Source organism: Coenobita brevimanus, chromosome 11 (genome assembly GCF_032717465.1).
Source record: "Coenobita brevimanus isolate Jiangsu-jjx chromosome 11, ASM3271746v2, whole genome shotgun sequence".
NCBI classification, from domain to species: Eukaryota; Metazoa; Arthropoda; class Malacostraca; order Decapoda; family Coenobitidae; genus Coenobita; species Coenobita brevimanus.
The window spans coordinates 1844711-1870367 of record NC_136964.1 but is presented as its reverse complement, the minus strand read 5'-3'; the positions used below and the strand labels follow the sequence as shown (position 1 = coordinate 1870367).

Here is a 25657-nt window from a genome sequence, read left to right as displayed (position 1 = left end):
CCAACCAACCCTATACTGATGCCACCAAGGGAGGAGTCCCTCACCAGCACAACTGAACACTTCCAGTTCATAATGGATTCTATATGCATGTATGAAAAAAAAAAAAAATAAAGAAGAAGAAGTAGGAAATAGCCTGAATACTTTTATCTGTTTTTACTGATACCGATATTCGCCTTTCAGTATTTGCAGGATTTTGTCATAATTAAGTTTCCCTCGTGGCGTGGAAGTTATCATTCTCTTTTTAATTATTTTTGATATTTATATACTTTTTTTTTACTCTTATTTGACCTAAAATTACCGTCGCTTTTATCTTGAATGTTGATTTCTGACAGTAGATTAATACTGGCTTGTAATACTAGTCACGAAGAAGTGATATGGAGAGAGCGTAGAGCCTTAGCACTGGTTTTTTATATGCCAGTGAGGTAAGTGAGAGGTGATAAAGGACATAAACCCAGGGCAAGTTAAGGTAAGTGGACTGTAGATAATGATGCTAATCACGAAGAATGGCTATGAAAAGGATGTTCCGCTGTGACACTGTCTTATTCTGCCACTGAGCCACGTGAAATAGGTGGATAAAGGACGAAAATCTGGGCCAAGTTAAGGTGAAAGACCCGTAGATTATTTATGATAGCCATGAAGAAGTGCGTTGGAACTGATGCAGCGTCATAGCATTGTCTCTTTGTGCCAGTGGGGTATATGAGATCAGCTGCAAAACGACAAAAATCTGGGCCGAAACTGTAGATTATGACGCTAGTCACGAAGAAGTGCTATGGAAAGGAAGGAGAACCGTAGCATTGTCTGATTTTATCACTGAGCTACGCGAAATATATTGCAAGACGACGAAAATCTCGGTCAAGGTGAAAGAACTGTAGATTATGAAAATAGTCACGAAGTGCTATGGAAAGGATGGAGAGCCTGCGTATTGTCTTTACTGCCAGTATCATATGCTACAAAAGGAAACTCTGGGCAAAGTTAAGGTGAAAGGTGTATAGTGCCTGTTACATACCCGATAATAATTAGTGCTTGCAATATCAGCGACAAGTATGATCTTAACATTGGAGTCGTCGATCACGTCCCTGAGGGTTTGATAGGGATGGTCGATGTGTCTGACGGCCAGGAGGGACATGAGGTGCCCAGAATAGCTCTTCGTCAGCACCAGCACCGTCAGCATCCACACGCCCACCAGCACAAGCTCCCACCACCACCATCGCCCCGCTGACTCACCCACACCTACATCTCAAGAAAGATATATCCGTGTTGAATTCCTATAGCTGGTTTATTTTCACCTAACAGAACTAGGCCACTCCGACAACTTGAATACTAATTTGTGGTTGTGTGAAAACTAATGAACCTTAGTTATGAGGTATGAATGAGTCTCCTTGGTTACTATTCCTTTTTAAACCTGGCCTATCTGTTATCTTTCCATCTTTAGTGTTGAAACAATAGGTTGACACTAGAATATGAGCTAGTCACGAAAAAGTGCCGAGGACAGGATGCAGAGCTGCGGTATTGTCTTTTTCTGTCACTGTGCTGTGTTAAATAAGCTACAAAAAGAGGAAAATTTGGGTTAGGATGCAGTGAAAAGAGTACAGTCAAATCCACCGTCCAATTTGACGGCATCTTCCCACCCTCTGAGCTGAAAAGGGAAGGGGATATTTGTCATATAAATATATATACATATATATATATATATATATATATATATATATATATATATATATATATATATATATATATATATATATATATATATATATATATATATATTTTGTTACGGAACAGAGAAAAATAATGTACACTTTAAGTGAGAATACTAATAATCACTACTGTCCCGTAAAGTTCCAGGTTCAAAACTAAAGAGTTAGGTAAAATTACAAGTTAAAGTTTAATGCTCAAACTAACAAGAAAACATTCAGGACTCATAAGGATAATGTAATGGCAAAAACAGATTAAATATATGGTTAACTGCAATAGCCTCTATTAACACGAAATTAGCATGAGTAAATTTATCTAAGTCAGCCCTGTTAAGATGAGATACAAGATAATACTCAGTGAATGCCAGATATATTATTACAGATACAAAATATTATTAATGATGGCTGATTCAATGGTCGATAGGCAAAAAAAAAAAAAAAAAAAAAAAAAAAAATGGCTGACAACAAGAACCTTTACACAAATTACAAAAACCTCACTAGGCCTAAGAATTAACCCTATGCTACACAGTACAAGAAAAAAAATGCAATGACAGTTATACTCAAATTACACAGCTGCTAGATGGTTGGAGACTTCCTGAGCACTCACAATAATAATAACTGTACAGGGGAGGACAGAGATGTGAGCAAAATGAGGAGTAGATCTAAGTGGCAATTAATGTAGAGACTGAGTTCATTATATAGGGGCCGGCAGAGCTTGATACAACTTGTAAGAAGGACGTGCAAATGAAGCCATGGGGACAAAGAGTTGACAATCCCGCTCTGAACAACAGAAAGAACGACTTACTCTACTATAACGGTAGAAGGGGGGGAGTAAGGTAGAACACGCTCGTGATCAAACAGGCAGCACACTGTACGTTAGAATTACACAAAGGATGATGATATCATAGGCTATGTAACACCTCCCCACAAAGAAAAAAGAAATTTACAAAGGAAATTTCTTATTACTCTAAAACAATCTGTCTAAAGTCTAGATAAGCAATCTGCAATAACATTTTCTTTCCCCTTGACATGTTGTATGTCTAATGAATACTCCTGAAGAAGTAGACTCCATCTTGTCAATCTCTGATTTTTATCTTTAAACTTTCTAAGGAATTTCAGTGAGTTATGATCGGTATAAATGACTATGGGATAAAAACCAGAACACAAATAAAATGAAAAATGCTGTAAACCCAAAATCAAGGCCAAAAGCTCTTTCACAATAGTTGAGTAGTTCTTCTGAGGTGGAGTGAACTTCTTACTGTAATAAGATACAGGGTGTTCAATACCCTGATCATCCTCTTGCAGCAAAACAGCCCCAGCTCCTGTATCACTTGCATCAACAGCCATCTTAAAAGGCTTAGCAAAATTTGGAGTAGCGAGCACTGGCTGACTTAATAGGATAGCTTTAAGTTTGTTGAAAGAGGATTCACAGTTATCGGTCCAGACAAATTTAACTCCCTTTTTCAGTAGGTCTGTAGGTGGTGATACAAGAATTGAAAAGTTAAGAACAAATCTCCTGTAATAACCTACCATTCCCAAAAATCTTTGTAGCTCTTTCCTACTTTTAGGTCTGGGAAGATCACTTATAACCTGAACCTTAGCTCCTGGTGGTGCAACATGTCCATCACCAATTACGTACCCAAGGTACTGAACTTTAGCTTGACCAAACTCACACTTTGATAAATTAGCTACAAGATTAGCCTGACCCAAAGGCTCAAGAAATTTACTGACATGGCATAGGTGATCTTTCCAGTTGTCATTGAAGATTAATACATCATCAATATAAACAACACACCCTGCCAAACCCTCTGTTACAACATTCATGAGCTTCTGAAATGTGGCTGGTGCATTCTTCATACCAAATGGCATTACGGAACATGCAAAAGTCTTTCCTAGTGTTACAAAACATGAGATCTCCCTAGCACGTTCAGTCATAGGTACTTGCCAGTATCCCTTTAACAAATCAAACTTACTTATGTACCTAGCCTTTCCGATCTTGTCTATGCAATCTTCCACACAAGGGAGAGGGTGTCTGTTTTGGTTATCTGATTAACATGTTTGTAGTCAATGCAAAGCCGCTGTGACCCACCTGGCTTAGGGACTAGAGTGACAGGAGAACTCCACTCGCTCTGACAGGGCTCAATCATCTTGTGGTCCAACTCCTTCTGGATGAGAGGAACTTTCACTGGGTTCACACGGTAAGGAGGCAATTTAATTGGCTTTGCGTCTCCAACATCGACATCATGCATCAACACAGTGGTTCTTCCTGGAGTGGCACGGAACACTTGCGGGTACTCCTGCAGTAATGCAGAAAACTCCTGCCTTTCCTCGGGAGGTAGATGAGAAAGCTTAGTCTGGAGATCATTCATGATATCAGGATTCTTCCCCAAACCATCACTCAGGCTCATACTGCATGGGAGAGCTTCACTTGTAGACTCGGGTGGAACAGCTACAGTGCAGACTGGATTATTTTCGTCCCGACTGTGATATAACTTTAGCATGTTGATGTGACATAGTTGTTTGTTCTTTCTACGATCCGGTGTGGCGATGAAATAGTTGACATCACTGAGTTTCTTCTCCACGAAATAAGGACCACTAAACTTGGCTTGAAGAGGTTGCCAATGCACCGGTAGCAGAATCAAAACCTGATCTCCTGGCTGAAAGTGGCGTAATCTGGACTTCTTATCATACGAAGTCTTCATCTTCTCCTGAGCAGCTCCTAAATTCTCTCTCGCCAGCTGTAAAGCAGCGGACAGCCGTTCTTTGAACTTCATCACATACTCCAGCAGGTTGACGTCATCTTCCTCCGACAGCCAGCATTCCTTGAGTAACTTAAGGGGTCCTCTTACTTCATGGCCAAACAGTAGTTCATAAGGTGAGAAGCCCAGTGATTCATTTGGAGATTCTCTTGCGGCAAATACAACGAATGGAAGACCTTTATCCCAGTCTTTCTGATGTTCCAAACAGTATTTCTTGAGCATCGATTTGAGTGTTTGATGATATCTCTCCAACGCTCCTTGAGTCTGGGGATGGTAAGCTGAAGACGTGATCTGGGTGATGCCCAACTCCTTCAGAGACTGCTTGAAAACATTTGACATGAAATTACTTCCTCGGTCTGACTGTACCTCCTTGGGCAGACCAAACTTTATGAAGAACCCTAGCATTTCCTTAACCACGTTCTTTGCTGAGATATTTCTAAGTGGAATGGCTTCAGGATAAAGAGTAGCCATATCAATCAGGGTCAACACATAAGAAAATCCTGAAGAAGTCATAGGAAGAGGGCCCACAATATCCACCAACACACGGGTGAAAGGCGCCTCAAAAGGAGGAATGGGAACTAGAGGTGCAACCTTTTCGGTCTGATTACACTTCCCCACAACTTGACAGTTGTGACAAGACTTACAAAACCAGGAAACATCCCTGAAGATACCTGGCCAGTAGAAGTGTTTCAAAATGCGTGCCACAGTCTTCCTCACTCCAAGGTGTCCTGCCAAACTGGAATCATGAGCCACTCTAATGATATCCTGCCTACAAACACGAGGGATGACAACTTGATGTACAACCTCCCATTCACAGTCGGCTGATGCTGTTGGGGGTCTCCACTTCCTCATAAGTACTTCTGACTTTATATAATAACAAGTAGAAGCACCAGCTGACTCCTCCTCACTGCAAGCAGTGTTAGCTAGACCTTTCAACTCAGGGTCAGCAACCTGCAACTCAATCAACTCTTGACGAGACAAATTATCAACACTACGGGGTACTGCCTCATCTGGTGAGTGGTCCAAATTAGCAAGAAAAGTGTCAGCTAGGATAACATCATCATCATCATTATCCTCTAAATCACGAGTAACCTTAGACTTAGCCCTAGTGACAGCACATGCAGGGAACTCATCAGGGACATCACAATCCTGGGACGCAGCCACTGGCTCACTAAACAACTGAGGAGCTGGACACACTTGACTTCCACCAATATCATTTCCAAGTAAGAAAGTTACACCTGACATTGGGAGTGTCTCAACCAACCCAACCATAACGGAACCATTAACAAAACCAGACTCTAAATTCACTCTGCACAGAGGGACAGAGAAGTAATTATTCCCTACACCTTGTAAGATTACAGTTTCATCAGAGGAATTAACATTAGAGCCTAGAACACTGGTCAGCATAAGGGATTGGCAAGCACCTGTATCACGATATATTTTAACTGATTTCCTGTCATTACTGCCCAGAGGATTGACAAAACCATCAGACAGGAAATTAGCACATGAACTCTTGAGAGTGTCACCCACGTTACTGCTCAAAAGAGGAGCTCCATCATGAGAATTTAAGTTACCTCTCAAAGCAGGTTCAGTTAACTCAGTTAAAGAATTCTGGGAACTCTCAAGAGTGGACACCTGACCAATTGACTGAATATTTAAAGACTCCTTTTTGTTCACATCACGCTGTCTCCTAAAACATTTCTCCGTAGTATGACCAAGCTTACTACAATAAGTACATTTACTTTTCTGAAATCTAGAGGTGAAGCTGGTATTTACTTCCTGAGAAACATCATCTTTATTCTCTTTCCTGTTACCTGTACTCTGAGTAGAGGCAAAGTAATTACTCTCAGCTTTCCCTTTTCTTTAGAATATCTCTTGTGAGTGAGCATATTCATCAGCTAAAACTGCAGCATCAGACAAATTATTTATTTTTTTCTCATCAAGATATAGGCTTACATCTTTACTAATACACCTTTTGAAGTCCTACAGCAAAATCATCTGCTTAAATTTACCAAAATCAGAATCCACATTCTTAGAATTTAACCACAGCTCTAACAGATCTTCTTTGATTTTTGCATACTCAACATGGGATTGCTTATCTTGCTTGTAAGTTGTCCTAAATTTTACTCTATAAGCTTCAGGAACAAGCTCATAGGCCTTAAGAATCAAGCTCTTAACTACATCATAATTATCAGATTGATCCTGAGGCCAAGATGCATAAGTTACTTGAGCTTTACCAGTGAGAACAGTTTGAAGGAGCACTGGCCAATACTCTTTGGGCCAATTAAAACCTGTAGCTACCCTCTCAAACAACTGAAAATACTTTGTTAAATCAGATTCATTAAAAGGACCGACAAGTTTAACATTTTTAGCCACATCAAAATCATCAGAGCTAGATGATCCAGTTCCACCTTGTTTCATGCGATACTCATGGTCTGCCTGAATCCTAGCAATTTCAACTTGTGCCTCAGCCTCCTTAGAACGGGCCTGAAATTCAGCCTCCTTAGCACGAGACTCCGCCTCCTTAGCCTGAGCCTCCTGCAGGGCTAGCTGTAACTTAGCTAATTCAATCTGTGTTTGCTCTTTTGGAGGAGTTACATTAAACAAGCTTTCATTAATCATGTCAACAATTTGATCTTTAGAATGATGAGAGCGAACAGCAATTCCCAATTGTTGAGCAACAAGCTTAAGTTCATTCTTTGTTCTGTTTTCTACATCCAACACTGTTTGCACATTTGACAAAAAATCTTTGGCTTCATCAAGCGTAGTAATAGTAGACATCATGAATTAATCACAGCCACAAAATATCAAGCAATATCCTTATGATAATATCCTGAATATCATGATAAGAGGTCCCCAAATTTATGTTATGGAACAGAGAAAAATAATGTACACTTTAAGTGAGAATACTAATAATCACTACTGTCCCGTAAAGTTCCAGGTTCAAAACAAAAGAGTTAGGTAAAATTACAAGTTAAAGTTTAATGCTCAAACTAACAACAAAACATTCAGGACTCATAAGGATGATGTAATGGCAAGAACAGATTAAATATATGGTTAACTGCAATAGCCTCTATTAACACATAATTAGCATGAGTAAATTTATCTAAGTCAGCCCTGTTAAAATGAGATACAAGATAATACTCAGTGAATGCCAGATATATTATTACAGATACAAATTATTATTAATGATGGCTGACAACAAGAACCTTTACACAAATTACAAAAACCTCACTAGGCCTAAGAATTAACCCTATGCTACACAGTACAAGAAAAAAATGCAATAACAGTTATATTCAAATTACACAGCTGCTAGATGGTTGGAGACTTCCTGAGCACTCACAATAATAACAACTGTACAGGGGAGGACAGAGATGTGAGCAAAATGAGGAGTAGATCTAAGTGGCAATTAATGTAGAGACTGAGCTCATTATATAGGGGCCGGCAGAGCTTCATACAACTTGTAAGAAGGATGCGCAAATGAAGCCATGGGGACAAAGAGTTGACAATCCCGCTCTGAACAACAGAAAGAACGACTTACTCTACTATAACGGTAGAAGGGGGGGAGTGAGGTAGAACACGCTCGTGATCAAACAGGCAGCACACTGTACGTTAGAATTACACAAAGGATGATGAAATCATAGGCTATGTAACAATATATATATATATATAATATATATATATATATATATATATATATATATATATATGTTACATAGCCTATGATTTCATCATCCTTTGTGTAATTTTAACGCACAGTTGCTGCATGTTTGATCACGAGCGTGTTCTGCCTCAGTCCCCCCCTTCTACCGTTATAGTAGAGTAAGTCGTTCTCTCTGTTATTCAGAGCGGGATTATCAGCTCTTTGTCCCCATGGCTTCATTTATGGCGTCCTTCTTACAAGTTGTATCAAGCTCTCCTGGCCCCTATATAATGAGCTCAGTCTCTGCATCATTGCCACTTAGATCTGCTCCTCATTTTGTTCACATCTCTGTCCTCCACTGTACAGATATTATTATTGTGAGTGCTCAAGAAATCTCCAAACATCTAGCAGCTGTGTGTAATTTGAGTATAACTGTTATTGCATTTTTCCCTTGTACTGTATAGCATAAGGTGTTGATTTGTAGGCCTAGTGAGTTTTTTGTGATTTATGTAGAGTTTTACTATCAGCCATCATTAATAATAATTTGTATCTGTAATAATATAGCTCGCATTCACTGAGTATTATCCAGTATTGTCATTTTATCAGGGCTGACTTAGATAAATTTACTCATGCTAATTTCGTGTTAATAGAGGCTATTGCAGTTAACCATATATTTAACCAGTTTATTTGCCATTACATTATCTGAATGTTTTGTTGTTAGTTGTGCATTAAACTTTAACTTGTAATTTTACCTTACTCTTTTGTTTTGAACCTGGAACTTTACGGGACAGTAGTGACTCTTAGCATTCTCACTTAAAGTGTACGTTATCTTTCTCTGTTCCGTAACATAAATTTTGCGACCTCTTATCAGGATATTCAGGATATTATCATAAGGATATTGTTTGATATTTTGTGACTGTGATATATTCATGATGGCTACCATTTCTACACTTGATGAAGCCAGGGATTTTTTGTCAAATGTGCAAACAGTGTGTGATATAGAAAACAGAACAAAGAATGAACTTAAGCTCGTTGCTCAACAATTGGGAATTGCTGTTTGCTCTCATCATTCTAAAGATCAAATTGTTGACATGATTAATGAAAGCTTGTTTAATGTAACTCCTCGAAATGAGCAAACGCAGATTGAATTAGCTAAGTTACAGCTAGCCCTGCAGGAGGCTCAGGCTAAGGAGGCGGAGTCTCGTGTTAAGGAGGCTGAATTTCAAGCACGTGCTAAGGAGGCTGAGTCTCAGGCTAAGGAGGCGGAATCTCAGGCTCGGATTCAGGAGGCACAGATACAGGCACAAGTTGAACTTGGAAGGATTCAAGCAAACCATGAGTATCGCATGAAACAAGGTGGAACTGGATCATCTAGCTCTGATGATTTTGATGTGGCTAAAAATGTTAAACTTGTCCCTCCTTTTAATGAATCTGATTTAACAAAGTATTTTCAGTTGTTTGAGAGGGTAGCTACAGGTTTTAATTGGCCTAAAAAGTATTGACCAGTACTCCTTCAAACTGTTCTCACCGGTAAAGCTCAAGTAACTTATGCATCTTTGCCTCAGGATCAATCTGATAATTATGATGTAGTTAAGAGCTTGATTCTTAAGGCCTATGAGCTTGTTCCTGAAGCCTATAGAATAAAATTTAGGACAACTTACAAGCAAGATAAGCAATCCCATGTTGAGTATGCAAAAATCAAAAAAGATCTGTTAGAGCAGTGGTTAAATTCTAAGAATGTGGATTCTGATTTTGGTAAATTTAAGCAGATGATTTTGCTGGAGAACTTCAAAAGGTGTATTAATAAAGATGTAAGCCTATATCTTCATGAGAAAAGAATAGATAATTTGTCTGATGCTGCAGTTTTAGCTGATGAATATGTTCTCACTCACAAGAGATATTCTAAAGAAAAAGGAAAAGCTGAGAGTAAGTACGTTGCCTCTACTCAGAGTACAGGTAACAGGAAAGAGAATAAAGATGATGTTTCTCAGGAAGTAAATACCAGCTCCACCTCTAGATTTCATAAAAGTAAATGTACTTATTGTAGTAAGCTTGGTCATACTACGGAGAAATGTTTTAGGAGACAGCGTGATGTGAACAAAAAGGAGTCTTTAAATATTCAGTCAATTGGTCTAGTGCCCACCCTTGAGAGTTCCTAGAATTCTTTAACTGGGTTAACTGAACCTGCTTTGAGGGGTAAATTAAATTCTAATGATGGAACTCGTCTTTTGAGCAGTAACGTGGGTGACACTCAAGAGTTCATGTGCTAATTTCCTGTCTGATGGTTTTGTCAGTCCTCTGGACAGTAATGACAGGAAATCAGTTAAAATATATCGTGATACAGGTGCTTGCCAATCCCTTATGCTGACCAGTGTTCTAGGCTCTAATGTTAATTCCTCTGATGAAACTGTAATCTTACAAGGTGTAGGGAATAATTACTTCTCTGTCCCTCTGTGCAGAGTGAATTTAGAGTCTCGTTTTGTTAATGGTTCCGTTATGGTTGCGTTGGTTGAGACACTCCCAATGTCAGGTGTTACTTTCTTACTTGGAAATGATATTGGTGGAAATCAAGTGTGTCCAGCTCCTCAGTTGTCTAGTGAGCCAGTGGCTGTGTCCCAGGATTGTGATGTCCCTGATGTGTTCCCTGCATGTGCTGTCACTAGGGCTAAGTCTAATGTTACTGGTGATTTAGAGGATGATGATGATGATGATGTTATCCTAGCTGACACTTTTCTTGCTAATTTGGACCACTCACCAGATGAGGCAGTACCCCGTAGTGTTGATAATTTGTCTCGTCAAGAGTTGGTTGAGTTGCAGGTTGCTGACCCTGAGTTGAAAGGTCTAGCTAACTCTGCTGACAGTGAAGAAGAGTCAGCCGGTGCTTCTACTTGTTTTTATGTAAAGTCAGGAGTACTTATGAGGAAGTGGAGACCCCCAACAGCATCAGCCGACTGTGAATGGGAGGTTGTACATCAAGTTGTCATCCCTCGTGTTTGTAGGCAGGATATCATTCGAGTGGCTCATGATTCCAGTTTGGCAGGACACCTTGGAGTGAGGAAGACTGTGGCACGCATTTTGAAACACTTCTACTGGCCAGGTATCTTCAGGGATGTTTCCTGGTATTGTAAGTCTTGTCACACCTGTCAAGTTGTGGGGAAGTCTAATCAGACTGAAAAGGTTGCACCTCTAGTTCCCATTCCTCCTTTTGAGGCGCCTTTCACCCGTGTGTTGGTGGATATTGTGGGCCCTCTTCCTAAGACTTCTTCAGGATTTTCTTATGTGTTGACCATGATTGATATGGCTACTCGTTATCCTGAAGCCATTCCACTTAGAAACATCTCAGCAAAGAACGTGGTTAAGGAAATGCTAGGGTTCTTCACAGTTTGGTCTGCCCAAGGAGGTACAGTCAGACCGGGGAAGTAATTTCATGTCAAATGTTTTCAAGCAGTCTCTGAAAGAGTTGGGCATCACCCAGATCACATCTTCAGCTTACCATCCCCAGACCCAAGGAGCGTTGGAGAGATATCATCAAACACTCAAATTGATGCTCAAGAAATACTGTTTGGAACATCAGAAAGACTGGGATAAAGGTCTTCCATTCGTTGTGTTTGCCGCAAGAGAATCTCCAAATGAATCACTGGGCTTCTCACCTTTTGAACTACTGTTTGGCCATGAAGTAAGAGGACCCCTTAAGTTACTCAATGAATGCTTGCTGTCGGAGGAAGATGACGTCAACCTGCTGGAGTATGTGATGAAGTTCAAAGGACGGCTGTCCACTGCTTTACAGCTGGCGAGAGAGAATTTAGGAGCTGCTCAGAAGATGAAGACTTGGTATGATAAGAAGTCCAGGTTACGCCACTTTCAGCCAGGAGATCAGGTTTTGATTCTGCTACCAGTTCATGGGCAACCTCTTCAAGCCAAGTTTAGTGGCCCTTATTTTGTGGAGAAGAAACTCAGTGATGTCAACTATGTCATCGCCACACCAGATCGTAGAAAGAACAAGCAACTATGTCACATCAACATGCTAAAGTTATATCACAGTCGGGACGAAAATAATCCAGTCTGCACTGTAGCTGTTCGACCCGAGTCTACAAGTGAAGTTTTCCCATGCAGTATGAGCCTGTGTGATAGTTTGGGGAAGAATCCTGATATCATGAATGATCTCCAGACTAAGCTTTCTCATCTACGTCCCAAGGAAAGGCAGGAGTTTTCGGCATTACTGCAGGAGTACCCGCAAGTGTTCCGTGCCACTCCAGGAAGAACCACTGTGTTGATGCATGATGTCGATGTTGGAGACGCAAAGCCAATTAAATTGCCTCCTTACCGTGTGAACCCAGTGAAAGTTCCTCTCATCCAGAAGGAGCTTGGCTACCTGTTGGACCACAAGATGATTGAGCCCTGTCAGAGCGAGTGGAGTTCTCCTGTCACTCTAGTCCCTAAGCCAGGTGGGTCACAGCGGCTTTGCATCGACCAAAGACGTGTTAATCAGATAACCAAAACAGACACTTACCCTCTCCCTCGTGTGGAAGATTGCATAGACAAGATCGGAAAGGCTAGGTACATAAGTAAGTTTGATTTGTTAAAGGGATACTGGCAAGTACCTATGACTGAACGTGCTAGGGAGATCTCATGTTTTGTAACACTAGGAAAGACCTTTGCATGGTCTGTAATGCCATATACAGATTGTTTTAGAGTAATAAGAAATTTCCTTTGTAAATTTCTTTTTTCTTTGTGGGGAGGTGTTACATAGCCTATGATTTCATAATCCTTTGTGTAATTTTAACGCACAGTTGCTGCATGTTTGATCACGAGCGTGTTCTGCCTCAGTCCCCCCCTTCTACCGTTATAGTAGAGTAAGTCGTTCTCTGTGTTATTCAGAGCGAGATTTTCAGCTCTTTGTCCCCATGGCTTCATTTGCGCGTCCTTCTTACAAGTTGTATCAAGCTCTCCTGGCCCCTATATAATGAGCTCAGTCTCTGCATCATTGCCACTTAGATCTGCTCCTCATTTTGTTCACATCTCTGTCCTCCCCTGTACAGATATTATTATTGTGAGTGCTCAAGAAATCTCCAAACATCTAGCAGCTGTGTGTAATTTGAGTATAACTGTTATTGCATTTTTTCCTTGTACTGTATAGCATAAGGTGTTGATTTGTAGGTCTAGTGAGTTTTTTGTGATTTATGTAGAGTTTTACTATCAGCCATCATTAATAATAATTTGTATCTGTAATAATATATCTCGCATTCACTGAGTATTATCCAGTATTGTCATTTTATCAGGGCTGACTTAGATAAATTTATTCTTGCTAATTTCGTGTTAATAGAGGCTATTGCAGTTAATCATATATTTAACCTGTTTATTTGCCATTACATTATCCTTATGAGTTCTGAATGTTTTGTTGTTAGTTGTGCATTAAACTTTAACTTGTAATTTTACCTAACTCTTTTGTTTTGAACCTGGAACTTTACGGGACAGTAGTGACTCTTATCATTCTCACTTAAAGTGTACGTTATCTTTCTCTGTTCCGTAACAATATATATATATATATATATATATATATATATATATATATATATATATATATATATATATATATATATATATATATATATATTTATAAATAAACCTACTTTACTTGCCTTCAGAATGGATGCAGACTGTTGTGGTGTGGATGTGACAGGAAGTGTTAGGAGAAACACATTGAGGTGGTTTGGCCATGTGGAGAGGATAGAGACAGAGACTGACGAGGAGAGTGTACAGTGTGTGAGTGAGGTGGAGAGGGGGAGAGGGAGGGGGAGGCCAAGGATGAGATGGAGGTATGGAGTGGAGATGTATATGAGAGAGGGGTGTGTGAGCTGGGAACAGGGCAGTGAAATGGAGGGGGACAGGGTGATATGGAGGCGATTTGTTTGTGGCCCCCCTTACGGGATTAAGGAGTCTGGCAATTGATAGACAGATAGATAGACTTAACTTCAGTTAGCAAAGAAATCAGGCATGTTGTTATTCAGGTCAGGGCTACTGGAAGAACCATGAGATTCTTGATGGTAGCTTTATCGATGAAAGAAGTTGTCGTAGTTTAATGTTGTTCACCAATGGCTCCAATATCGATGAACGTAGCCGAGGGTTTTAATTAGATGGAGAGATTGTAGGTGTATCATAGAATAATAGCTTCCCCTATATCAACAGTGGAGTGTAACGTGGGTCGCTGCTTAGTAAAACAACACATTGCCGAGTACAGTGGAGTGAATAGGTTGGTCTCGCTTTCATACCTTTCCCCTTTGTGTATCGTAAGTGAGGTGAGTTACAGAGCACTCTTGGGTTACAGAGTTTATTGTACCCTGTTTATTAAAGTGTGACTGACAGCGTAATGTACCGTGATGGCAAACCTCCTAACTGACTATCTCCTGTCTTCTGCCCTGGATTGTACTCTCAGGCTCTGTCTGGTTCTTTCTGGCTCTCTAACCCTCCTACATCTTATTTCGGACTTATATCACCCTCCCCCAAGCTTCCAGCTAAACTATGTGGGCGTATGTATGTGCATGTGTGTGTGTGTGTGTGTGTGGGTGTGTGTGTGTGTGTGTGTGTGTGTGCTGGTCATGTTTCCGGCACCTGATCAGAGGTGTTTGCATTCTTGATTAGTCTAAGCAAGGGGATGTGTCGTTGTTTCTTCCTGGGAACTTCAGACATAACTACCTTTTTTTTACATATTGTTACCTATACATAGTTACATACCATAGTTACATATAGTATTTTGTCATAACATATTATACCTACAGCTTTTGCCCAATATTCTTATCGGTTAAGGAAGTTCCATAACACCTCTTCCTGACATTTTTTTTTTTGTTTTTTTTTGCATATTACACATTAGTGTCCTATTTCGTGTTACATAAAGCCTTCCAATATCGCTATACTCGTACAAAAGAATATTAACAGCCATATCCAAAAGTAAATTGCTGAGGAGAAGGTGTTGGTGAGCTTCCTTGCCCAACGAGAGTCCAGGCCTTTATGAGGGAGCAACAGAAAACACATGGAGATTCATCCAGATGTGTGGTATTAATTGCTGTTTCTTTCCGTGTTATCATTTTATGCTTGGTGCCAATTCCTCCATAAGGACAGTTGTTGTGACCCTACTATAAGTGTAGCTGAAACTCGTCTAAAATGAAGTATTGTTCTTCCCTGTATCTTAGTACAGTACCTTAGTACTCGTGCTTCAAACCACATGAGACACTATAACACTATGGCAATGCCATGTGATATTTAAAAAACTCTGGCAACCTCTAGGATTCGAACTGTGTATTTGTACATGACTGAATATATTTGTATATGAGAATTTACCTTGTTGCAGTAGGACTTTGATGCAGCTGAAGGGGTTTATGAAGCGCCTGTCTCTGTGTTGTGTGAGGACGGGAAGGCAGGAGGGAAGGAGCAGCATAACAGCGATCACAGTCAGCAATGCCGTCACTATGCCCACCCAAACCATAGGCGACAGAGGCATCAGGAAGCCCCATGGGTCCAACTCAGGGTCACCACGTGCAGCCAGGATTTTGTACTCAAAGTGTGTAACGGCTTGAATTAAGTCCATCCACTCGTTTCGTTCTGGACTCATAATAAATGGACCCAAAGCAAACTCAGCTTCCTGAATTAGTCAGATACATTAGTCACGTGGAAATGCTTTTAGTCATGGAATCTTCAGTATAAGTATATAAAATAGCAGTTCTCCCATCCAGCCTCATAGGAATTAATTTACTCGTAAACTCAGTGCTACTGATTACCTCCGTCAGCAGAATTAGAGGAGGTTATATATTCACCACTGTCTATCCGTTTGCTTGTTTATTTGTCCACAAAATATCTTAAAATGATACTATTGGATTCCAATGAAATTTTGTGGACATGTAGGTCATGGGCTAAGAAAGAGGTCATTAAAATTTGGTGGTGATCTCAGTTCTAGTCCCGGTTCAGGACTTTTTTTGTTTGTTTGTCCAGAAGATATCTCAAAAAGTTACTGATGGGCTTTAGTGAAATTTTGTGTACCGTATATGTGAGTCATGGGTCAAGGAAAAATTGAATAAATTTTGATGGTGATTTGACTTAGCTGATATAAGCATTGGCGGAGGTATGCGCTCCGTGATGCGTATAGTTCAGCAGTGTATCCAGTCTTTTTTATTAGGTTACAGGCTGTCTAGCTCATTTTTTATCAGTTGGAGTATACAGCAAGGCAGTGCATGGTTCTTCAGTGTTTAATACCTGCAGGTCCCGAGATACTAAGCAAGTGGAAGTTAGCACACGCACTCTAGTACTGAGAGACCAGGTTTTGCATGAGTAATATTAATTACTAGATTCTGGAATTTAAAGAAAATCAGATTCTGGTGAATATTATATCAAATTTTCTCAGCGACCATCCCAGTAGGTAGGCTATTTGAGACGGTAACTATAAAGGTGGACTAAACAGTAATTTTAAATGGCAGTATAATCCCAGTGTGTATACCTCACCCTGCTTTCTCCATTCAAGCGACACTGTGCTGGTGTATACTGTATTACGCATGGATTTTGGTTATTTGGTAATTCAAACTAATTACGAAAACTACATTAATTTCGCACAAATATAAACCTGAGACAACTTCACCAAACATAATCTCAGTAAAGATCACTGAACTATATAAAACGTCACATTTAGGCAAAACACTAAAATATGTACATCCACTAAATGATTGGTGCCCTTGAGGTGTGACACACGTGCAGTATCAGTGAGTGTGAATTACCAGTACTACCAAATGAATACAGGCTCTATTAATCTACCTACAGCCAGGCACCTTAAACCTATAAGAGGTGCAGTATCAGTGAGTGTGAATTACCAGTACTACCAAATGAATACAGGCTCTATTAATCTACCTACAGCCAGGCACCTTAAACCTATAAGAGGTGCAGTATCAGTGAGTGTGAATTACCAGTACTACCAAATGAATACAGGCTCTATTAATCTATCCACAGCCAGGCACCTTAAACCTATAAGAGGTGCAGTATCAGTGAGTGTGAATTACCAGTACTACCAAATGAATACAGGCTCTATTAATCTACCTACAGCCAGGCACCTTAAACCTATAAGAGGTGCAGTATCAGTGAGTGTGAATTACCAGTACTACCAAATGAATACAGGCTCTATTAATCTATCTACAGCCAGGCACCTTAAACCTATAAGAGGTGCAGTATCAGTGAGTGTGAATTACCAGTACTACCAAATGAATACAGGCTCTATTAATCTATCTACAGCCAGGCACCTTAAACCTATAAGAGGTGGCCACAAACAAATGGCCTCCATGTCGTCCTGTTCCTTGCCATTTTGCTACCCTGCCCCTAACTCACACACGCCTCTCACATATACCTATTTACTTTCATTTCTCCAGCTCATCCTCGGTCTTCCCCTCACTCTCCCCCCTCCACCTCCACCTCACTCACATACTCTTACAAACTCCTAGTTAGTCTCTCGCTCTCCATACGTGTCACTTCTACTAACTATTTCAAAGCTCATCGTACGCATGGATGCTAGATCATTATTTACTGGGTGTGTATTACGTGCGATTATATAGTACTGTCAGTCCGCAATATACAGATAATTGTGCCATGAATCGGTTATTATTATTACTATTATTATTATTATTATTATTATTATTATCATCATTATATTATTATTATTATTATTATTATTATTATTATTATTATTATTGTTGTTGTTGTTGTTATTATTATTATTATTATTATTATTATTATTATTATTATCATTATTATTATTATTATTATTATTATTATTATTATTATTAATTTATTATTATTACTACAAAAACTTTAAGACCCTACACCTGACTGACCTCTCTTACCAGCTGTCCCACCATACCAGTCCAGGACCCATCTCTCTGTCTATTGCCCCAGTTTCGGTCTGATGGTCTTACATACGAATACCTGAAAGACAAAACACGATGAATGAAGAGTTATGCCTCCATTTGCATCATTTAAGATTTCATAAACATATAGGCAGTAGGCTGTAGCACCAGTCGAACAGGGCGGTACGCCCAACGTGGATGGCAAGTGATGACAAGAAGAGCTGGAGCTCCCGTTTCATCTGCCCTCAGGACCTGATGCTGACCATCTCCCTTTGCTGAACACTTCCAGTGCTTTCATAAACACAGAGAGCAGGCCAGCATACTCTCATAATACCTCTGCCTTCAGCTGTTTACATCACACTAAATGCACATTAGATATTACACCTTCTGTGTCATCCTTTCATAGCAATGGCTGCAGAAGCATTATCAGCAAATTCGGTGGTTTCTCGGATTGCCACCACCGGCAGGGTAGCGCTGGCAGCACAAGGCCCTCCTAGTCACGGTCAAGCGACATCGTTCCAACAGCAGTTATTGCAAAGTCTACTGCTTGTCAGAGATGTGTGGGCTCAGCCTTATACTTCACTAACATCCGTGGTCTTAGTACCAGTCTTAATTCTGTTTATTTTTTCCTTCCATCTGTATCCCCTCTATCCCTATTCCTCACAGAAACCCTCATCTCTCCCTCTACTGACATATCCCCATTTAGTTTTCCTGGTTACCATCTCCTAAACTTCCATAACAAGGGTCGCTCCTGTTGTTATATCAAATCAGAACATGCAGTTGACACTGTTTTGAAATTCATTTAATCTAACTTTTATTATTCATTAAAAAAACTAAATTACCTAAACATTAGTTAATATATATGAATAGTTTATCGCTCTCCCAGCACTTCATCAAAACCTTGTGTAATTGACTCCATAACCACACAATTGACCAACTTTAACTCACCGTTACTACTGAACCTACCATTTTGGTGATATTAACGTCCGTAGTGTAGAGTGGTTATTGCATTCTGCCAGGACTGACGATACTGGTTTAAAGAGCAAGCTGTTTGCAGAATTGTACCAACAAGAACACCAGATAATCATGACCATGGTGCCCATCTTCTGGACCTATTCCTGACTGATAACCCAGATCAATACAGGATAGAGGTATGGTCACCATCTCTATCCTCCGACCACAATATCATCAAAGCCTCAGTAGGTAGTTTCCTCAAGCCTTCCTGTTCTGAACCAGTCAGGGTGACCAGACGGCACTTTGATAGGGCAGACTGGGATGGATTTAGAAATTGTCTTGCTGATATTCCATGGCAGTCTTTCTTCTCCACTGACATCAATTCTACCCACTCCCACATTAATGACTTAATGTAAGCTGGTACGGAATTGTTCATACCCAGTCAACAGTTTACTAAAAGACCAGACTCCCCAAAATGGTTGTGCTGGGACAACGACCCAAAATTCCTTAGCATATAACTTTACTTAAATAAATAAAAAAAATATGAATCCGTCAGTCATTTTAAAATTGCTAGAAACCATGCAAAGGCAATAACAAATCTCGCTAAATCAAACTTTCTTCACAACCAAGCATCCAAACTATTAAACATTCCTAATGACAGTAGAATATTCTGGTCAACTCTCAGTTGTTTCAGTAACTTGAACAAGTTACCATCCATTCCCCCACTAAAATCTTCAGATGGAAAGTTTATAAATGATGCAGGTGAGAAAGCAAACATCCTTACTAGTACGCTTGCCACAAATTTACCTTACAGAAAGTTAGTGAGAACGTCCCTGTACTAGAACTCTACTCTCCCGAAATTACTCCACTTAGGATACAAACTAGATACGTAAAATCCATCCTAGACAATTTACCGGCCAACAAAGCTCCATGTCCCGGTGGAATTCTTCCAGTTTTCTTGGAAAAGTGTTTCCCAGAACTGGCTAAATTATTCAGATTATGCATTCGTACTTTTTCATTCCTTAATTCTTGGAAAGAAGCCAATATCCACCCATTTCCGAAGAAAGGAAGTTCCTCTGGCCCCTCTGATTACGGACTAATAGTTATCACTTCTTTTCTTGGTAAAATATTTGAGATTGTAATTATAAAGCACATCATTAAACATCTTGAATCCAACAACTTAATTATTGACAGACAGTATGGTTTTCGCCACGAAAGATCCACTATTAATATACTCAATCTTCTGAATCGTACCATCCATTGCTCAATTGATCAACATGGAGAAACTCATGCAGTAGCCCTTGATATTTCTAAAGCTTTTGACAGTGTGTGGCACCGTTCCTTGCTATCCAAGTTCCCTTGCCATGGCGTATCATCTTTTGTTCCATTGATTTGCTCATATCTCAGCAACAGAAATATAAAAGTAGGTGATGCATATTGCAATTTCCACTCGATTAATACCGGTGTGCCACAAGGATCAGTCCTGCTTCCAACCCTATTCCTATCTATCTATCTATCTATAGCCCGATGCCCTAATCCCGCAAAGGGTGGCCGCAGACAAAACGCCTCCAAGTCACTCTGTCACCCACCATTTGACTCCCCTCCCCCCAACTCACCCCCCCCTCCCTCATATACCTCTCAACTCCATCCCTCCACCTCATCCTCGGTCTACCCCTCCCTCTCCCTCCCTCCACCTCACCTACATACACCCTCTTAGTCAGTCTTTCATTTTCCATTCTCTCCACATGTCCAAACCACCTCAGTGTCTTTCTCCTAATCTTTTCAACCACATCCACATCTACCCCACAACGTTCCTTCACTTCTTCATTCGTCAACCTGTCCCTCCACGTCACTCCACATGCTCCTCTCAAGTAACTCATTTCCACTGCTCTCACTCTTGACTTGTTCCCCTCTTGCAAGGTCCACGCCTCGCTTCCATACGTCAGGGTAGGGATCACAATACCATCATGCAGTGACTTCTTAACTTCCATACTCACCTCCCTATTTCTCATCACTGCTTTCAGTGTACCAACAACCTTTCTTCCCTGCTGTACCCTTTCACGTACTTCATCCCCCAAAGTTCCATCCTTACTCATCACACTACCCAAGTACTTGAATGCACTCACATTCTCCATATCCTCACCATCCAACCTCACTACACACTCTGTGACTTCATTCCTCTCAAACACCATAACTTTACTTTTGTTTACATTAACTTTCAGCTTCCTCCTCCTACACACTGTCCCAAATTCATTCACCAAACCATGCAACTCCCATTCATCTTCACTCAACAATACTGTATCATCAGCAAACAGCAACACCAGAAGCTTCCAAATCTCACCCTCATTCATTAGGGCCACCCCTACATCCACTGCCCTACCTTGCACCCCCTTTACAACCCCATCCATATATATATTAAACAGCCATGGAGACATCACACACCCCTGTTTCAGTCCCACATTGAGATCAAAGAACTCACTCAGCTCACCATCCACTCGCACCGTAGCCCTAGCTCCCTCGTACATACTCTTCACAGCACTCAACAATTTCCCCTCCACTCCATATATTCTTAATACCTTCCACATACCTTGCCTATCTATTCTGTCATAAGCTTTCTCCAAGTCCATGAAGGCAGCATACACTTTCCTTCCCTTCTCTAGATACTTCTCCACTAAACATCTTAGAACAAATATCTGATCTACACACCCTTTTCCCTTCCTAAATCCCCCTTGTTCTTCTCCAACTAGCTCCTCTGTCATATGCCTAACCCTATCAATGAGTATTCTACCATATATTTTACCAGTCACACTAAGAAGGCAAATACCCCTATGGTTACCACATACTTCTCTCTCCCCTTTTCCTTTGTACAGAGGAACAATTATACCTGATTTCCATTCCTCTGGAACCCTTCCCTCTTCCCAAGCCAATCTACACAACTTCCATATCCATTCCACAACAATCTCACCCCCATACCTAAGCATTTCACCACACACTCCATCAATTCCTGGGGTCTTTCCCAGCTTAATCTTCTTCATCGCTTCCACTACTTCCGACCTACTGATCTCTTCCTCCCTCCTCTCATCTCTTCTTCTCCCAGCCATTCCCCAACCACTTATACTCACACTGCTCTCACTCTCTACATTCAACAAATCCTCAAAGTGCTCCTTCCATCTCCTCAATTTCTCTCTCTTCTCCACCAACAATCTATTATTCCTATCTTTCACTCCCCTACTATTTCCCCTTTCACACTGCCTTACTTTCTTTACCTCCTTCCAAAACAATTTCTTACTCTCCCTCCATTTCACACTCAGATTCCTCCCAAACTCTTCATCCGCTTTCTTCTTACTCTCCTTCACCAGTCTCTTAACCTCCCTTCTCCTGCTCACATATACCTCTCTCTTCTCTCTCTCAACTTCTCCCCTACCTCTACTCGCCAACCATTCACCATATGCCTTCTTCTTTTGTTCCACAGCTCGTTTCACCTCATCATTCCACCATGCTGTCCCTTGCACACCCTTGCATCTCCTCCTCACTCCACAAACTGCCTCACACGCTGCGCTTATCTCTTCCGTGATTATCTTACATACGTCTTCCACCCCTTCCATCTGCTCTAGCTCATACTGTCACGAATCAATTCGCGACATTTCCTTTTTGTGAGAAGCCACGAACTATTAGTGGAAAACTCACTGTGTATCGCTCAGTTAACCGTTTCTCTCTCCATTTCGGGGTATACTTTCCAAATCATTCGTCACTTTCAAAAGTGACCGATTTAATGCACGCCACTAAGTGCGTTACTGAGCGATACAATTGTTTCTTTATCGTTCGCCTCTGCTTGCATAAACCGTTAGCCACGCCTTCTTTTGGTGGCTTGTCGTCCTGCCTATGCATTATTTGAATTCAGTCTAGTGGTGGCTTTGACGGAGAGAGGTCCTGTGCTCAGAAGTGAAGAGAGGTCAGCTAGCATCCCAAGCTCCACAGAGTATCAGTTCTTCAAACTCCCACCCCCTGGGTGATACAAAGTATTCATCGACTGGTATTTCCTTTGTGTATTTCCTAGTTTTAAGAGCTTAGTTAAGGTGTTTTTCCCTAGGCGTAAGTATTTAGCTTCTGTGTGAGTGAGCGAGTGCGTCTCATTTAATTTGATTTGAAATGTAATGTTAAATTTATTTTTGTAATCAATAAATTTAACAGTTCTATTTCTTGAGCTTAATGTAGAGTAAAAATCTTGTTTCATTTCTCCATAATTAAGCTTATTTCCCATATAGCTCCTAGCTTGCATAAACGTTTTACTATTCATAACTGGTACTTAGACCAGTCTTGTATTAACTTAAAATCCGTTGTGCCAGGAGTTAATGCATCAGCAAGAACCTGATGTTATTATTAGTAGTATTAGTTATTTATTGTCAGGGGTGATGTAACTTTCTCCAGAGGCTAACAGTACAGTAAGTCAGCAAATTGTGAGTAATTAGTCTCTGCTGTGTACTGTTGAGAAAGTTTATAAATTCTCGTTCTCAGAGAATCGTGCTAAGCCAGCGTAAAGTAATCGTTGCTTGATGTAGCAAGACAACCATTGTCTCTGCTCTTCAATATTATTGAATATATTACCAATTTAAATAATATTTAACCATTTATATCAAAATTACCGAGCTATTATAAAAAACCGTGACAATTGGCGACCTCATTCCAGGATATTAACTCCTAGCTCTAAAGCTATTCACGAGATAGTGCTCACTCATTCATATTTAGGTATTTATTATTAAAGTTTATAGGCACAAGCTTACTGGTGTTTACCCTTAATTTAGCAAGTGAATTTTGCTTTATTAATCAATAGAATACTTAACTCGTTTATTTTTGGTAACGCCAGACAATTTTATTCGCTTCTGGGAAGTCGCCGTACCATTGTGTTTATTATTGAGTCTTCCCAGTCATTTACATTCTTGATTTATTCTTTGCCAGTTAACTGGATAAGACTGGTCACCACTAGCTTGTGTCTGTACTCTTTATTTTTGTTTATTAGTATTCGTCGCTAAGCAGTCAGTACTCAGTTTCGGTTTGCTTAATAAATTAGCGAAATGGCTACTACTGTATTTTTACAGGAAGCCAAAGAAATGGGTCTTTCGGACCCAACCGAAATTAAAGAGTATATACTCTCACGGCATAATCAGGAGCAGCAGCGCGAGAATGATGCCCGTGAAGAGCGTAAGATTCAGCGCGAATACGAGCGAGAACAGCGCGAACAACGTGAAAGAGAGCGTGCATATGAACGAGAGCAGCGTGAGAAAGAGCGCGAATACGAGCGAGAACAGCGCGAACACGAGCAGAAACAACGCGAGCTCGAGTTAGAAAAAGAGCGAGAACAGCGCGAACACGAGCGAGAACAGCGCGAATACGAGCGTGAACAACGAGACAAAGAACGAGAACATGAACTTGAAGTGCTGAAGCTCAAGCGAGATTCCTTGGCTTCAGACACGTCTGGTGCAGTTGGTCCAAGCTCCACGAGCGTTCTCCCTGCACATGTCCTGGCGACCCCACGCATCAAGCTTCCTTCATACAAGGAAAGCGAGCGAATCGAGCCGTACATAGCTCGTTTTGAGGACATGGCAGACATGTATCAACTGGATGAGGCAGCTAAGCGATCCAATTTCTTAGTTTATTTGAGGGCCCTGCCCTCGATATTCTCCACAGAATTCGTGGAGACAATCTCACATATGAGATGATGAAAGCTGCACTCATTAAGGCGTATGGTCTCACAGTAGACGACGCCAAAGTTCAGTTCATGCGAGCTCGTCTCCAAGACAAGGAGACAGCTGTTCAGTTCCTTGATCGTCTCACAGCTTATTTAAATGAGTGGATGGAGAAAGATGAAACTCCTTCCACAGCGTGAGGGGATAATTGACCTTATGCTGCGTACACAGCTAGAGAGGTCGTGGCCTGCTGAGCTCATAGCACAGCTTAAGATCTGCCAGGTGAAAGATGCCAGCCAAATGGCAGAGAAGGCTGACGCATTCTTTACTGCATACGGGTATCAAGCTCGTAAGCAAAACACCTGGAGCAGAAAAGATACTGCTAAGTCTGGGAAGCCGTCTCAGACTGAATCCCAGCACCAAGGCCGTTCTCAGAGTAATGGTCAAGGTCCAAGCAAACCACAGAAGGACCAGGGGCAAAACACTCAGAAATCTGAGTGGAAGGGGTACAACAAGTACCCTAATCAGCAGCAGTATCAGCCACGCAACCGACCGTCGGGACAAACTTTTTCACCACCAGCTCAAAAGAGGCAGGAAGCGAATGCAGCCTTCATTCCTCAGCAGCAGCCTGGTGGTCACGTCCCTACCAGTGTGGGTACTTCCCCACAGTTCACTAGTCCCACAGTGACAGTGAACCCCCCTCCACAGATGGCCAATGTTCCATCTTTTAATTCTCAAGGCACAATGTTTGCCGCATCAATTCAGCAGCCTCATGAGTGGCTAGCTGCTTCCTCCACAGGCCCTCCCACAGGTGACAGTACCTTCCTTGTTCAGCCAGGGTTTGTGGGAGGCATTCCTGTGAAGGTCCTGAGAGACAATGGTTCCTCAGGTTGCTCTGTTAAGCAGAGTTTAGTTCGGCCTGAGCAGTATACAGGTCGACAGATCCATGCAAGCCTTATTGATGGATCAGTGAGATTGTTCCCTGAGGCATGTATCCAGGTGGCATCTCCATTTTATACTGGTATGACACTTGCAGTTGTCATGCCAG

The 25657-nt window shown here is 40.9% G+C and overlaps 1 protein-coding gene across 1 annotated transcript in view; it reads right to left on the bottom strand.

Moving 5' to 3' along the window:
• Positions 1 to 622: 622 nt before the first annotated feature.
• Positions 623 to 25657, bottom strand: part of LOC145411519 (uncharacterized) — a 48939-nt gene continuing 23904 nt past the window's right edge. The window contains exons 3-6 of the mRNA XM_080281532.1: positions 16341 to 16392; positions 15432 to 15732; positions 1007 to 1230; positions 623 to 706 (exon numbers count right to left, since the gene is read on the bottom strand). Coding sequence (XP_080137658.1) covers positions 623 to 706; positions 1007 to 1230; positions 15432 to 15732; positions 16341 to 16392 — 661 coding nt within the window. The remainder of the gene's footprint in view (positions 707 to 1006; positions 1231 to 15431; positions 15733 to 16340; positions 16393 to 25657) is intronic.